Source organism: Urocitellus parryii, chromosome 7, assembly GCF_045843805.1.
Source record: "Urocitellus parryii isolate mUroPar1 chromosome 7, mUroPar1.hap1, whole genome shotgun sequence".
Classification (NCBI taxonomy): Eukaryota; Metazoa; Chordata; class Mammalia; order Rodentia; family Sciuridae; genus Urocitellus; species Urocitellus parryii.
The window spans coordinates 178,756,820-178,770,898 of NC_135537.1; the positions used below are offsets into that span (position 1 = coordinate 178,756,820).

At 45.9% G+C, this 14,079-nt stretch overlaps 1 protein-coding gene across 1 annotated transcript in view; it reads left to right on the top strand.

Moving 5' to 3' along the window:
* Ten1 (TEN1 subunit of CST complex) overlaps positions 1–13,987 on the top strand; it is a 19,804-nt gene extending 5,817 nt beyond the window's left edge. The window contains exons 3-5 of the mRNA XM_026404786.2: positions 3,865–3,962; positions 6,423–6,580; positions 13,775–13,987. Of these exons, the coding sequence (XP_026260571.2) occupies positions 3,874–3,962; positions 6,423–6,580; positions 13,775–13,896 (369 nt within the window). The 5' untranslated portion in view covers positions 3,865–3,873 and the 3' untranslated portion in view covers positions 13,897–13,987. The remainder of the gene's footprint in view (positions 1–3,864; positions 3,963–6,422; positions 6,581–13,774) is intronic.
* Positions 13,988–14,079: the final 92 nt, after the last annotated feature.

Below are 14,079 nucleotides of genomic sequence, written 5' to 3' on the forward strand. Positions count from 1 at the left end.
TTTGGCAGACACAACATCTTTGTTGGTATGTGGTGCTGAGGATTGGACCCGGGCCGCACTCATGCCAGGCGAGTGCACTACCGCTTGAGCCACATCCCCAGCTCCCCATGTTTATTTCCTAAGAGCAAAGTCACCCACAGAACAGTTGCCAAGATAATTTAACATCAATACAATACTGTTATCTAATCTGCAGTCTTAGAAATGGTTTTACAATTGTCCAGTAATGACCTTTACCACGATTTTTTTTTCTCCAGCCTAAGGTCCAATGCAGCATCATAAATGACATTCAGTGGTCTTCATTTCCTACGGATGTTGTAACAAAGTGCTACAGACTGGGGGGCTTAAACAGCAGAAGTCACTGTCTCAGTTCTAGAGGCCAGGAGTCTGGAATCAAGCTGTCCAGAGTGGGTTCCCCTGAGGCTGTGAGGGACAATCTGTTCCAGGCCTCACCTTTAAAAGGCTTCCAATGATGTGATTGTGTGTGTGTGTGTGTGTGTATGTGTGTGGGGCTAGGATTTGAACCCGGGGCCTCAGGCAGGCCAGGCAAGCACTTACAACTGCGCTACATCCTCAGCCCCAGTGTCTGGTGATTTGTGGGCAATCCTTGGCATCCCTTGGCCTGTATTCGCATCACCCTCTCTGCTTTGATTTTCAGTTGACCTTCTCCTTAAATTGTGTCTGTTTCTATATCCAGATTGTCCCTTTTTTATGACACCACTCATGTTGGGTTAGGACCATCCTGAGGACCTCTGCAAAGACCTGTCTCACATGAAGGGCACATTCGGAGGTCCTGAGAGTTCTCCACTGGGTCTTTTTGGGAGGACACAGTGCAGTCCACAGTGGTTGTCATGTTGTTGTCATCTCTTAGCTGAGCGCTCTGTCTGCTGTGACTGTTGCGCTTCAGAATTACAATAAGCTTGTTTCCCACAGTGTCCTCAATTCAGTCGTGGCTGTTATTCATTACAGTCAGGTGACACATAGGCAGGAATACAACAGCAGTGCCATGCCTTCTCAGTATTTATCAGAAGGTCCACAACAGCTGTATTTGCTAAGGTTCTCCACTGTGAAGTGCATCCCTTTTCCCTTTGTAATTAATAAGGAGTCTGCAGGGAGACACATCAAGTCTATTTCTTATCAGACTTTTGTAGTATTTTTTTAGCATCCATTGACAATTTGTCCCCAAATCTGTCTTTATTGTAGTGATTACAAATTTTTTTTAATATTTATTTTTTAGTTATAAATGGACACAGTGTCTTTATTTTATTTTTATGTGGTGCTGAGGATCAAACGCAGAATCTCATGCATTCTAGGCGAGCGCTCTACTTCTGAGCCACAACCCCAGCCCATTACAAAATTTTTAAAATCTGGGCATGATGGTGCACATGTGTAATCCCAGCTACTTGGGAGGCTGAGGTACGAGGATTATAGGTTTGAGGCCAGCCTGGGCAACTTAGTGAGACCCTGTCTCGAAATAAAAATTAAGGGGTCTGGGTTGTGTCTCAGTGGTAGAGTGCTTGCCTAGCAGGCATACGGCACTGGGTTCGATCCTCAGCACCACATAAAAATAAAATATAGTATCCACCTAAAACTAAAATAATTAATTTTTTTAAAAAAAATCAAGAAGGACTGGGGATGTAACTCGGTGGTAAAGCACCTGGGATCAATCCCAGTACCAAAAACAGGGCTGGGATGTCAGAGTGCTTGCCTCGCATACGTGAAGCCCTAGATTTGATCCCCAGTTCCAAAACAGAAAAGAAAAAAAACAAAAAAAGATCCCAGTGCCCAAAATATAAACAAACAAATAAATGCAGGCACAGGGCGCTCTCTCCTTCTGCAGATAGTCCACATTCTCCCTTGAATGTGTATTCTTTACTTTATTCCAAAGGTGTCTCTCAAGATTGCCCCAATTCTTTGAATATGTATCTACTTTCCTAAATCAGACTCTGTGTGTGCTGGGGCTGGGGCTCAGTGATAGAGCATGTGTGACGCCTTGGGTTCAATCCTCAGCACAACATAAAAATAAACAAATAAAATAAAGATATTATGTCTGTCTACAAAAAAATAATAAATTAACAGTACTGGGGTTTGAACCCAGGAGATTTTACTCCTGAGCTATAACCTATTCCACTTTTTTTTTCCCCCAGGTCTGGGGACTGAACCCAGAGGGTCTCTATCACTGAGCTATATACCCAGCCCTTTTTAAATTTTGTTTTATTTTTTAGTTTTTCTTTTGATCCAGGCTCTCAGTAAGCTGCCAGGCTAAGACCCTCCCGCCTGTTCTCCCACGTGGATGGAATTATAGGTGTGTGTCATCTTTTTGCTGGACTGAAGGGGATTGTCCCCCCTGACCCTAATGGGCCACTGCTCTGTTTTTTCTCTCCTTGGTTATTTTTTGTTTTCTTTCGATTTTTGCTTCTTGGTCATGCCAGAGGTGATTAGGGGGCTGTTTCATGTCTAGTGACCGACAGTTCTGCCCACTGGCCACAGCAATTCACGACACACACATTTGGGGGATGGGGCCAGCTGAGACTCAGCCCGTGGCTCCTAAACTGTACAAACCAAGCCTGCTCTTGGCAGCTTCTCAAAATGTCCGTTGCACACTGACTTGCAACACTGCCCAATGACCTCCTTGTAAATCATACCAATTGTGCAAGATTCTAGGTTATATTTAACTTCTGGACTGAGGCTGTGTCATCTGTTTTCTACGGGTTTTTAGGGTTATTTCATTATCGTCTATCTTTATTCCCATCTCTATGTGCTTGTCCTGTCCAGGAATAGTTGAAAGCTCTTGCTTTCAGGACTCTTTTGTCATTGAACAATTAATTATCCCTGAATCCCTAGTTCTCTCACATTTTATTTTATTTTATGATACTGGGGATTGAACCCAGGGGCACTGTATCACTGAACCCATCCCCAGCGCTCTATATATTTTTTTTTCCTAATTTTGAGACAAGATCTTGCTAAATTGCTGAAGCTGGCCTTGGATTTCGATCCTCCTGCCTCAGCCTCCCAAGTTGCTGGGATTATAGGCATGTGCCACCAGGCCCAGCCTGTTCTTGAATATTTGAGAGGAAACCTAGTATAAGGAAAATTGTTATAGCTACAACAGACATCGTCTAGCCTGTGAAGCCGGAAGTGCTGTCTGTTCATTTACAGACCCATGCTTTTGGGCATTGCTGGGAATGGGTTGCACTGAGATTGGAGTAAGAAGCAGTACTTCTCCATATGGTCTGTGTGTGTGTGTGTGTGTGTGTGTGTGTGTGTGTTATGTGCATTAATAACATATCAAAAGAATTTTTTTTAGTACCAGGGAATGAATCCAGGGGTGCTTAATCACTGAGCCACATCCCCAGCCCCCTCCCTTTTAATGAAATTGATATTTATTTGTTTGTTTATTTTGGGGAATACATGGGGATTGAACTCGGTACCACTCAACCACTGAGCCACATCCCCAGGCCTATCTTGTATTTTATTTAGAGTCAGGGTCTCACAGAGTTTTTCAGTGCCTTGCTTTTGCTGAGGCTGGCTTTGAACTTGCAATCCTCCTGCCTCAGCCTCCAAAGCCACTGGGATTACAGACGTGCGCCACCACGCCTAGCTTCCCCAGCCTTTTTTATTTTGAAACAGGGTCTTGCTAAGTTGCTGATGCTGACTTTGAACTTGTGGTCCTCCTGCTCCTCCTCTCAAGTTGCTGGGATTACTGGTGTGCACCACCAAGCCAAGCTCAAAACTGTTTTCAATATCTCTCTCCTGACTAGAGCTAGTCTTCCAGGTGTTATTGCTGGTCTTGTGCATCTCTGGGTCTGTCTTGTGTTTTGCTTGGTTTATCAGGAACCTTCAAAAATCCATCCTATTTGGTTACAGGAACCAACAATGCTGCCCAAACCTGGGATCTATTACTTCCCCTGGGAGGTCAGTGCTGGCCAGGTTCCTGATGGGGGCATCCTGAGAACATATGGCAGGTGAGAAAGGTGGTCTTGTCACATGGTGGGAGGGGGAATGTTTAAATGGTTTCCCCCCTGAAAATGAAGCAATTAGAGTAGTTTTATATAGTTGTCTAATTATGAAAAATGCTAAAAATGAATATGTATTCGCTGTAAAAATATAGGGAGTCCAGAAAAGAGTAAAGAAAAGCAAAATCACTTACAATCCCATTGTCCAGATAACTACTGCCAACATTTTTGTGATTATCTTTCTACACTTTTTTATGTTCATATGTATGTATATACATACATCTGGGTGGCCAATATATGTATGTACATGTATACTCTGTTGGTTGCATATTCTGTATAATAAATCACTCTCAAATATAGTGCCTTAGCTGGGCACAGTGGTGCATGCTGTCATCCCAGCAGCTCCGGAGGCTGAAGCAGGAGGATCCCAAGTTCAAGGCCAGTCTCAGCAATTTAGCAAGGCCCTAGACAACTTAATGAGATCCTGTTTCAAAATTAAAAAAAAAAAAAAAAATTTAAAGGCTGGTGGTTGTAGCTCAGTGGTAGAGCACCCCTGGGTTAAATCTCCAGTAACCCCCACGCCAAAAAACCACAGATGTTTATTATCTCACAGTTAGTGTGGGTCAGAAATTCAAGGGTGGCTTAACTGGGTGGGTCTGGCTCAGGTCTCTCATGAGATTGCAGCCCAGATAATGGCCACGGGTGCCATTTGTCCCTTGATGGACTAGAGGATCCACTTCCAAGGTGACTCATTCACTTGTCTGCCAAATTATTGCTGGCTCCTGGCAGGAACACTCAGCCCGGGACAATGTGGCTTTCTCCATAGGGCTGAGTGAGGCTCTCTCTAACAGCTGCCTCTCCCAGAATGAGCGATCCAAGAGACAGAGCAAGGTGGAGGCCACCACGTATTTATGACAGAGTCAGAAGTCACTCTCCCTCATTCCTGCAGAATCCGCTGGTTACCCACATCAGCCCTATTCAGCATGGCAGGGCATGCAGGAAATGCAATTCAATGGGGCCCATCCTGGGATGTATGTGTACACATCTGAGGACATATTTTAGCCTAGATGAGGTTCTGTGGTGTTTCTATATTGTACCATTTATGCACTTACATAGCTGCATGTGCTAGACGTGCTTTCATGTCACGCGTATAAATCTACCTCATCTAAATATACCCTCACGCATGGCATAACATGCGGGTCAACAAGAGATTTTATATGACAATGGTCCCATAAGATTAAAATGGAGCTGGGTACAGTGAGTGGCACATGCCTGTAATCCCAGCTACTTGGGAGGCTGAGGCAGGAGGATCAGAAATCCAAGGCCAGCTACAACAATTTAGCAAGACCCTGATTCTAAAAACAAAATAAAACAAAAAAAGGACTAAGGATGTAGCCCAATGGTAAAGCACCCCTGGGCTCAGTCCCCAGAACCACACACACACACTCAAAAAAAAAAAAAGATTATATTGGAGTAATGGAGCCAAAAAATTATGATTACCTCATATTTTTTTAAAAATATTTTTAGTTGCAGATGAACATATTATCTTTATTTTATTTGTTTATTTTTATGTGGTGCCGGGGATTGAACCCAGGACCTCACGCATGCTAGGCAAGTGCTCTACCACTGAGCCAGTACCCCAGCCTCTCACCTCATATTTTTACTGTACCTTTTCTATGTCTAGATATGTTTAGGTCCACAAATACTTACTCTTGGGTTACAATTGCCTACATGTTCCACATACTCTGTTGGTTGCATATTCTGTATAATAAATCACTCTCAAATATAGTGCCTTAGCTGGGCCCAGTGATGATTCGGGTTTGTGGTAGGCAGCCACCTGGGTTTGTATAAGTGTGCCCTAGGCTGATTGCATAGTGATAAAATTGCCCAGCAACTCACTTCTCAGAGCATATCCTGTTGTTAGGTGAGCATGACTATGCCATAATTCATTTAGCCTTTTCTCTAATGGTTTTTGAAAAATATCAGTTTAATTCAGTGGGTAAAGGACAATTGTTTCAAAAAATGGTGCTGGAATCACCAGATATTTTTATGGGAGAAAAACAATTTGATCCCTATCTCACAACATACAAAAGGATAATAATTTGCACTGTATCACAGAAATATAAGCTGAAATCATGAAATGTCCAGAAATAACCAAGAACGAATCTTCACAATGTCCTTGTGATCAGCAGAAATCTCAGCTAAGACAGAAAGTGGAAAACATACAAGAAAAAAAAAAAAAGCAACTACATTGGATAGCAACAAAATTAAATTACAAAATACCATTAAGAAAATTTAAAACAAAAGGAAGAAACTTAAATGAAAGTCATCTCCTGGTCTACAACGTAGACTGAAACACTTGTTGTTTCTAGTTTTTTCTTGGGTGCATTGAAGGTGGATGTGGATTTCCCCAGGTTTATCTGTGGCGGTTCCACAGATAGAAACGATCTCGCTTCCTCCGCTCTCCAGGTTGTGCCTCTATGACGTGACCCAGTCCAGGGTGACCCTGAGGGCTCAGCACGGATCTGATCAGCACCAGGTTCTTGTCTGTACCAAGCTGGTGGAGCCGTTCCAGGCCCAGGTGGGCTCCTTGTACGTGGTCCTTGGGGAGCTCGAGCACGAGGAGGGTAAGCTTCGGCCTTACTCTGCATTCTACTCTGGGTTCTGAGTTGGGGCACTTTTGGGTGAGTCAGGAAGTAGGAGGTAGGCTTGTGATGGGGTGCCTCATTAGGGTCAGCATTCCTTCCAAATCAGTCCACAAAGTCAAGGACTCTTGGGAGACAGATAGGATAGGAGACTCAGAGTGGATCTGCCATGTGGTGCCAAGTCAAAGAGAGGGACTGTGGAGAAGTGAGAAAGAGGAGAGAGAAGCCACTATTAATATTATTATTATTATTATTATTTATTATTATTATTATTATTATTATTATTATTTGGTATCAGGGATTAAACCCAGGGGCGCTTAACAACTGAGCTACATCCCCAGCCCCTTTTTTGTATTTTATTAGAATCAGGGTCTCACTGAGTTTCTTAGGGCCTCGCTAAATTGTTGAGGCTGGCTTTAAACTTGTAATCCTCCTGCCTCAGCCTCTGGAACCACTGGGATTATAGGAGAAGCCACAAATTTCTGAAGGCTACAACGTGCCCAGGCCTGGTTTGAGGTAGATTCTGTCTTTTTGACTCTGCCCACCAGCCCTTAATTTGAGTCTTATTGCTATTTCATAAACAAGAAAACCAAGGCTTGGAAATGATAGGGATGTAATAATCGGCTAGGAAGTCAGTGCAACAGAGAGAACAAAAGAAAAAAGAGTAAGAAAGAATGCTGCAGATAACATTCTCCTGCACTATCTTTAAGGGTTTTGTTGCTGTAGTAGTACTGGGGACTGAACCCAGGGGCACCTGACCACTGAGCCACATCCTCAGCCCTTTTCCTTTTCCTTTGAGACAGCATCTGGGTAAATTGTCCAGGCTGGCCTTGAATTTGGCAATCCTCCTGCCTCAGCCTCCTGAGTAGCTGAGATTACAGGATGCATCCTATGTCACCACAACCAACTAATCTTTGTCTCTTTTCTGACTTTTTTCTTCAGTGCAGTTTCCTCAAGTAGAACTTATAGTTTAAAAGATACAAATATTTTCTTGATTTATACTTCCTGAAAGTCACAATAGTGTTTTAACTCTGGATTAAATACATCAGAGAAAAAAGTAATCAAATGGTACTTACTTTAATTATATTTGACTTAATAAAAGTTAATCTTTGTTAGGCTTAAGCCTTTGAGCTCACAGGGTTCCTGCCCTCATAATTGATTGAGGAGAGTTATGGGAGGAGCAGGGGTGAGCACAAAGAGGCTTTGCATAAAAGATCTCCACCCTTGCCGTGCCGATAATCCCCAGGGTCCATGTCTGGAAACCAATTGCAAATACAGGGGAGGGTTGGAACCAGATGAGACAGTAGGCCAGAGGCGGGCAGGGTTTGGAGCAGAGTTGGGATTTTTTGTGGATGTAAAATGGGGTGGCGGGGCTGGGGATGTGGCTCAAGCGGTAGCGCGCTCGCCTGGCATGCGTGCGGCCCGGGTTCGATCCTCAGCACCACATACCAACAAAGATGTTGTGTCCGCCGAGAACTAAAAAATAAATATTAAAATTCTCTCTCTCTCTCTCTCTCTCTCTCTCTCTCTCTCTCTCTCTCTCTCTCTCTCCCCCTCTCACTCTCTCTTGAAAAAAAATAAAAAAAATAAAAAATAAAATGGGGTGGGACCTTTAACAAATAAAGCCAACTGTGTTTATTTATTTATTATTATTTGCGTGCGCTGCTGGGGATCAAACCAAGGCCCTCCTACATGCTAAGTACACTCTGTCCCACTGAGCTTCACCCCCAGCCCTCTTTTAAAATTTATTTTTACTTTGTTTTTTATTTTATTGCAGCACTGGTCATTGAACCCAGCGGCACTCAACCACTGAACCACATGCTCCGCCCTTTTTTATATTTTATTTAGAGGCGGGGTCTCACTGAGTTGCTTAGGACCTTGCTTAAGTTGCTGAGGCTGACTTTGAGTTGGCCATCCTCCTGCCTCAGCCTCCCAAGCTGCTGGGATTATAGGCTGACACCACCACACCCCAGCCCTTTTTATTTTTTATTTGAGACAGGGTCTTGGTAAACTGCCCAGGCTGGCCTTAAACTTGTGCCTCAGCCTCCTGAGTCATTGGGATTATAGGGGTGTGCCACTGTGCTCAAAATCCAGGTTTATTTTGTTTTAATTATTATTGTTTTTTTCAATACTGGGGATTGAATCCAGGGGTGCTTTACCACTGGGCTACATCCTAGTCCTTTTTATTTTTTAAATTAGACAAGGGTTTGCTAAATTGCTGAGGCTGGCCTGCCGAGGTTTCAGTGTGCCACCATGTCTGGCCATGTTTTCTTTTTAAGATCCCTGATGAAATAATAAATCCAGGCAACAATCATGGCTGGCTGCTAAAACCATTAGGTAAAGATTGACAGGTATGTTGTCATAACGGAAGGAGAAGCCCATCAATCCAGCGTTGCAGGACGCGGATCAGTGAAGTACCAAGTGCTTCCGGAGGGTCACACCACAGGAACAGCACCCCATCTGAAGCACCCTTGTAAAAGAGAAACAAAAGCCCTGAATGTAACAAAGACCCAGGCAGAGAAGGAAGCGCCTCAGGGGGCACAGGCTTGTAGATTATGTCTCACTTTTTGCATCACCACTTGCTCAAGGGAGTTGCCCGTACCACGTTTCTTGTTTGATCTTCTAGGCATAGTGCACTCACTCACAGCTGGCTCTAGGAACTCATTAAAGAAAGGATGAGGAGGCGTGTGGGCTGAGTGTGGCCCTGGCTGCCCTCACCTCTAACCCGGGCAGAGTAGGCACCCCGTGGCTGCTTTAAACCTCCCTGGGCCAGGTCCAAAGTCCTGTGGGGAGACAAAGGTCAATCAAACATGGACCTGCTTTGTGTACAGGTTGACGGATCTGGGGACAAAGGAGAGGCCACTTAAAACCACCTTCCTGACAGTTTTGCACCTAGAGCTAGCTAAGAGACTGAAAAGATGAAGCCAGCCATGTGCTCAGTGCCCGGGTCTGACAGTGTCTGTGGGCACTGTGCAGGGGCTCAGGGGTCCCTGTCCAGGTTTGGAGGTGCTAGGACACACCTTCTCCTGTCTGGAGGTTCCTCCTTTATTGGCGGTTCTAGGGACTGAACCCAGAGGTTCTTTACCACTGAGCTATGTCCCTAGACTTCTTATTTATTTATTTATTTGTTTGTTTGTTTGTTTGTACCAGGGATTGAACTCAGGGGCACTCGACCACTAAGCCACATCCCCAGCCTTATTTTGTATTTATTAGCTAGGGTCTCACTGAGATGCTTAGCGCCTCTCTAAGTTGCTGGGGCTGGCTTTGAACTCGAAATCCTCTTGCCTCAGCCTCCCGAGCCGCTGAGATTACAGGCGTGCATCTTGTGTCCAGCTCCTTTTCATTTTTCATTTTGAGACAAGGGTTTGCTAACTTGATGGGTCTGGCCTTGAACTTGTGATTCTCCCGCCTCCGCTTGCAGAGAAGCTGGAATTACAGGTGCGTGCCACCACACCCAGCTTTTTGTTTTAAGTATTTTTTTTTAATTGACTCATGGTAATTATATGTATTTATGAGGTGCACTGACACATTTCAGGATAGGTATCAAATGGTCAGACCAGGGTCGTTGACATACTCCTCACCTCAAGCGTTTAACCTTAAAGATCTTTGAGATGGATATTCAGAATCCTCTCTACCAGCTCTGCTGAACACACAGATGTCATCAGCCATAGTGACCCCATGAAGCTCTAGTGACCCCATGAAGCTCTGAGCCAGGTGCACCGGGAGCTCTCAGCCTGGACCCCACACGTGCTTACTTATTTGAATCCCACTGTTCTTGTTCTTCCCTCGGCCCTCTTCCCTGCACTGGGAAACTTCCTGTTGTGCCCTCCGAAGCCTTCCTTTTCCGACCCCTCATTATGCTCTTGCCTTTGCTGAAACCTGGCTTTTCCCCAGGCCCGCAGCCCTCGCCCTGGGGCCTGTTCAGGCTCCCACGACACACACCCCACAAAACCCAGAGGTGGGGCCAGATCCTGCAGGCTCGGCAGGTCCCTGGAGCCACCCCTGTCCCTCTCCTGCTGCCAGCCAGTTGCGCCACCCTTCACCTCTGCTCCAGATCCGCCTGGCACGCCCACCCGCTCCTGCACCTTGGACCTGGTCTTTGCCGGTGGCTCTACCTCTGCCACCGAAACTTTGCTCTCGGTGCCTTCCTGCCCTTTGCTCCCTTCCACAGCTTTGCTCTTTGGCCGGCCAGGACCCGTGGACCCTGGACTCCGGGGTGTGCTCCCGCCTCTCTCCCCACTTTTCTGGCAGAGGTTTCAGCCCTTGCCTTCTGTCATTCCTGCCTGATGACACCCACCCTCCCTGATGATGAGTGCAGATCAAGGCCCCCCGGGGACGGGGGCGCCCTGCTTTCAGCACCCCCTCTCTCTCTGGGCCCCTCCACACTGCCTGGAAGTCCCTCCAGATGTCCTGGTCCGCCTCCTCCCCAGCTTCCCCTCCCTTCCCATCTCTCCAGTTACCTCTCCTTTTATGCCCCAGCTGATGGAGGCCACAGCAGCAGCCCCCTCCTCAAATTATACACACCCCTCCGTAGCCCCTTCCCTCCAGGCTGAGCAGAAGAGGGGTTCCTCCTTACCAGGGCGCCATTGGGCTGGGCTCCGGGGCCTACCCTAAAGTCAGTTAAGATCATTAAACTTTTTTTTTTTTTTTTTTTGGTACTGGAGATTGAACCCAGCGACAAAGATCATTAAACTTAAAACAAAGAGGCATCTCCTAGCCTAGCCACCTTCCTTCCCTTCAGATTCACTTCCCCTGTGACACCTATTTCCCTGTCCCCCTCCCACATCCCAGCCCACTGCATTCTGTATTTTGCAACCTTCTTTGTTCTCAGTTCTTTATCTTGGCAAGGAGAAATTCCCGAGTGACCATTTCTCCAGCTATGTGAGTCATGAGCTCTTCCCTTCTCCCACACCACAGGCTTCTGCAAACACCCTTCTTTTCATTCTGTTTACTCTGGGCTTTTGCAGATGGATAACATTTTGCCCAGTTTGTCCCTGTGTTTATCATAAAGCTCACTTCCTTAGTTAATGCTTTTTTTTTTTTTTTAATGGTATTGAGGATTGAAACCAGAGGTGCTTTACCACTGGGCTATGCAAACAGCTCATTTTTTATTTCTTAATTTTGAGACAGGGTCTCACTCCATTGCAGAGGCTGGCTCCTCCTGCCTTAGCTTCGTGGGTTGCTGGGATTACAGGTGTGACCACTACACCCCCACAAGTTAATACATTTTCTCATTCACAGGAGAAGCAACATATCTTGCAATATAGATACAGAAGTCTGGGTTTCCCAGGGAGGAAATAGCTGCTAGGCATACGCTACGGAAAATTCTATGAAATTTAGGCAGATTCCTAAGAAAATCTTCATATAGGAAGTATGGAAATATTTGATATAGGATCCTATTTTGAGTTTTGTTTTTCAGTGATGAGATGGAATCCAGGGCCTGAACGCACACCCAGTCAAGCACTCTGCCACTGAATATACCCCTTGCCCTTATTTTGAAAATTTTAACAATGCCAACTGTGAATGAAAGTGCTCTGATTTTGTTCTTGTTCTGCCTGGTGGTCCTGAACACCTGCAGCTGCCTGTGGGCTGTGTGTGTCCTGAGAAGGCCAGGCTCTCATTGTCTAGTAAAGATCAGGCAGGATAGGCACTGACCTGTAATCCCAGCAACTCTGGAGGCTGAGGCAGGAGGATCACAAGCTTGAAATCAGGCTCAGCAACTTAGTGAGACCCTGACCCAAAATTTAAATAAATACATAAACAAAATAAAAAGAGCTGGAGATGTAGCCCAGAGTAGAGTGCCCCTGAGTTCAATCCCCAGTTCCACCAAAAACAAAACAAAACAAAACAAAAAACAGAGGAAATAGGAAAATAATACTCTTTGATTGATCAGGGTAGACTGAAGAGGCCTGCGTGGTGAGAATCAATGACCTACACCCATCAGTAGACCCAGATTTTGTAATGCACCCACTCCTGCGTGGTGTGTGTGTGTGTGTGTGTGCGCGCGCGCGCGCGGGCGTGCATGTGCGTGCTGGGGATAGAAACCAGGGCCTTAGGCGATTGCTCTACCCTGAGATGCATCCCCAAACTCCGCACCCATGCCTCCCTTGACTGCGCCCAGCGCTGGGCTGATGGAAGCTGATACAGGCAACCTCACAAGCCCCTCTTAGACAGTAGACACTGAATTCTCCCCCAGGCAGTGTTAAATGGATAAGTGGCCTGAACTGGAAAGAAGAGTAGGCTTGTCTTTATCTAATAATCAGAGAGTTTCTGTGCATCAAAAGAAGACAGGATAATGTCCCGGAACATTGAACATATTTATTAAAGTGTTCCAAGAGCAGAGAGAACACAAGTGTTTTTTCTTTCTTTTTTTTTTTTTTTTTTTTTTGGTATTAAGGGGTTGAATGCTGGGGTACTTTACGGCTGAGCTATATCCCCAACCCTTTTTATTTTTTATTTTGAGATGATTCCACTAAAATTCGGAGGACCTCTCTAAATTGCTGAGGCTGGCCTTGAACTTGGGATCCTTCTGTCTTAGCCTCCCAAGTCTCTGGGATTACAGGTGTAAGCTACTGGTCCACCTGAAAATAGATGGGCATCTGTTAGTGTAAACCCCAATGCCCTTCCTGTGTGCTGTCACCTGAACATTGAGATTAAGTATCAGGTCACCACTGCATGTGTTAGTAGCTCCAAGTCTCATTCTGGGTTGGGTGACTTGCCCCTCTCAGACCATCTTGCCTTGAACTCAGTCCCTTGTATTTACTAAACGTGAGTTTCTCTTTGCCTGGTCTCCAGTTGCCAGGTACCAAGGAGGTCTTTTCCTTGGGACCCATGGGGAGCTAGGATGGTGATGGGACCCCTCCTTGACCCTGGGCACTTGGGAACAAAGGAGGCCAACGAATTATGTGGCAAAGGTGGGAAGTCGAGGGTCCATCTTCCAGAACCCACCTCCCCAAATATGGAACGTTCAGGATGCTGGCTAAGTTCCAGGCGTGTGCTGTGTGCGTGTGGGCCCACAGTTCTGAGGCCCAAGAGGACAAATTGCCAGCGTTGCACATGCCATCTGTCTTGTCTCCACCTCTAGCTGTCAAAACTCAGGACCCAGCCAGTGGAAATCCCCAGAAGCATGGGTTGGGTGTATCCTGGTCACTGCCAGTGTCCTGGTGTTTCTTTCAGATGGCGGTTACGTGGTGAAGGCCCGGCTGCTGACCTGTGTGGAAGGGATAAATCTGCCTTCCTTAGAACAAGCCATCCTGGAGCAGCGGCTCTACCAGCAAGAGAGAGGCAGCAGCCAATAGGAAGTGAGGACGCCAGCAGCCCCCCACCTACTCCTGAGGCCAAACCTTTGAGCTGCCAGAGCCACTGCAGAAGTGGAGACGCTTCCCTGAATGACAGCGTCTGACTGGAGCCAGAGAGTAGAGGGGCAGGGTGGCCAATCCAGCCTCTTCCTCTATGTTGGGATTGTTCCAGAAATGAGAGCC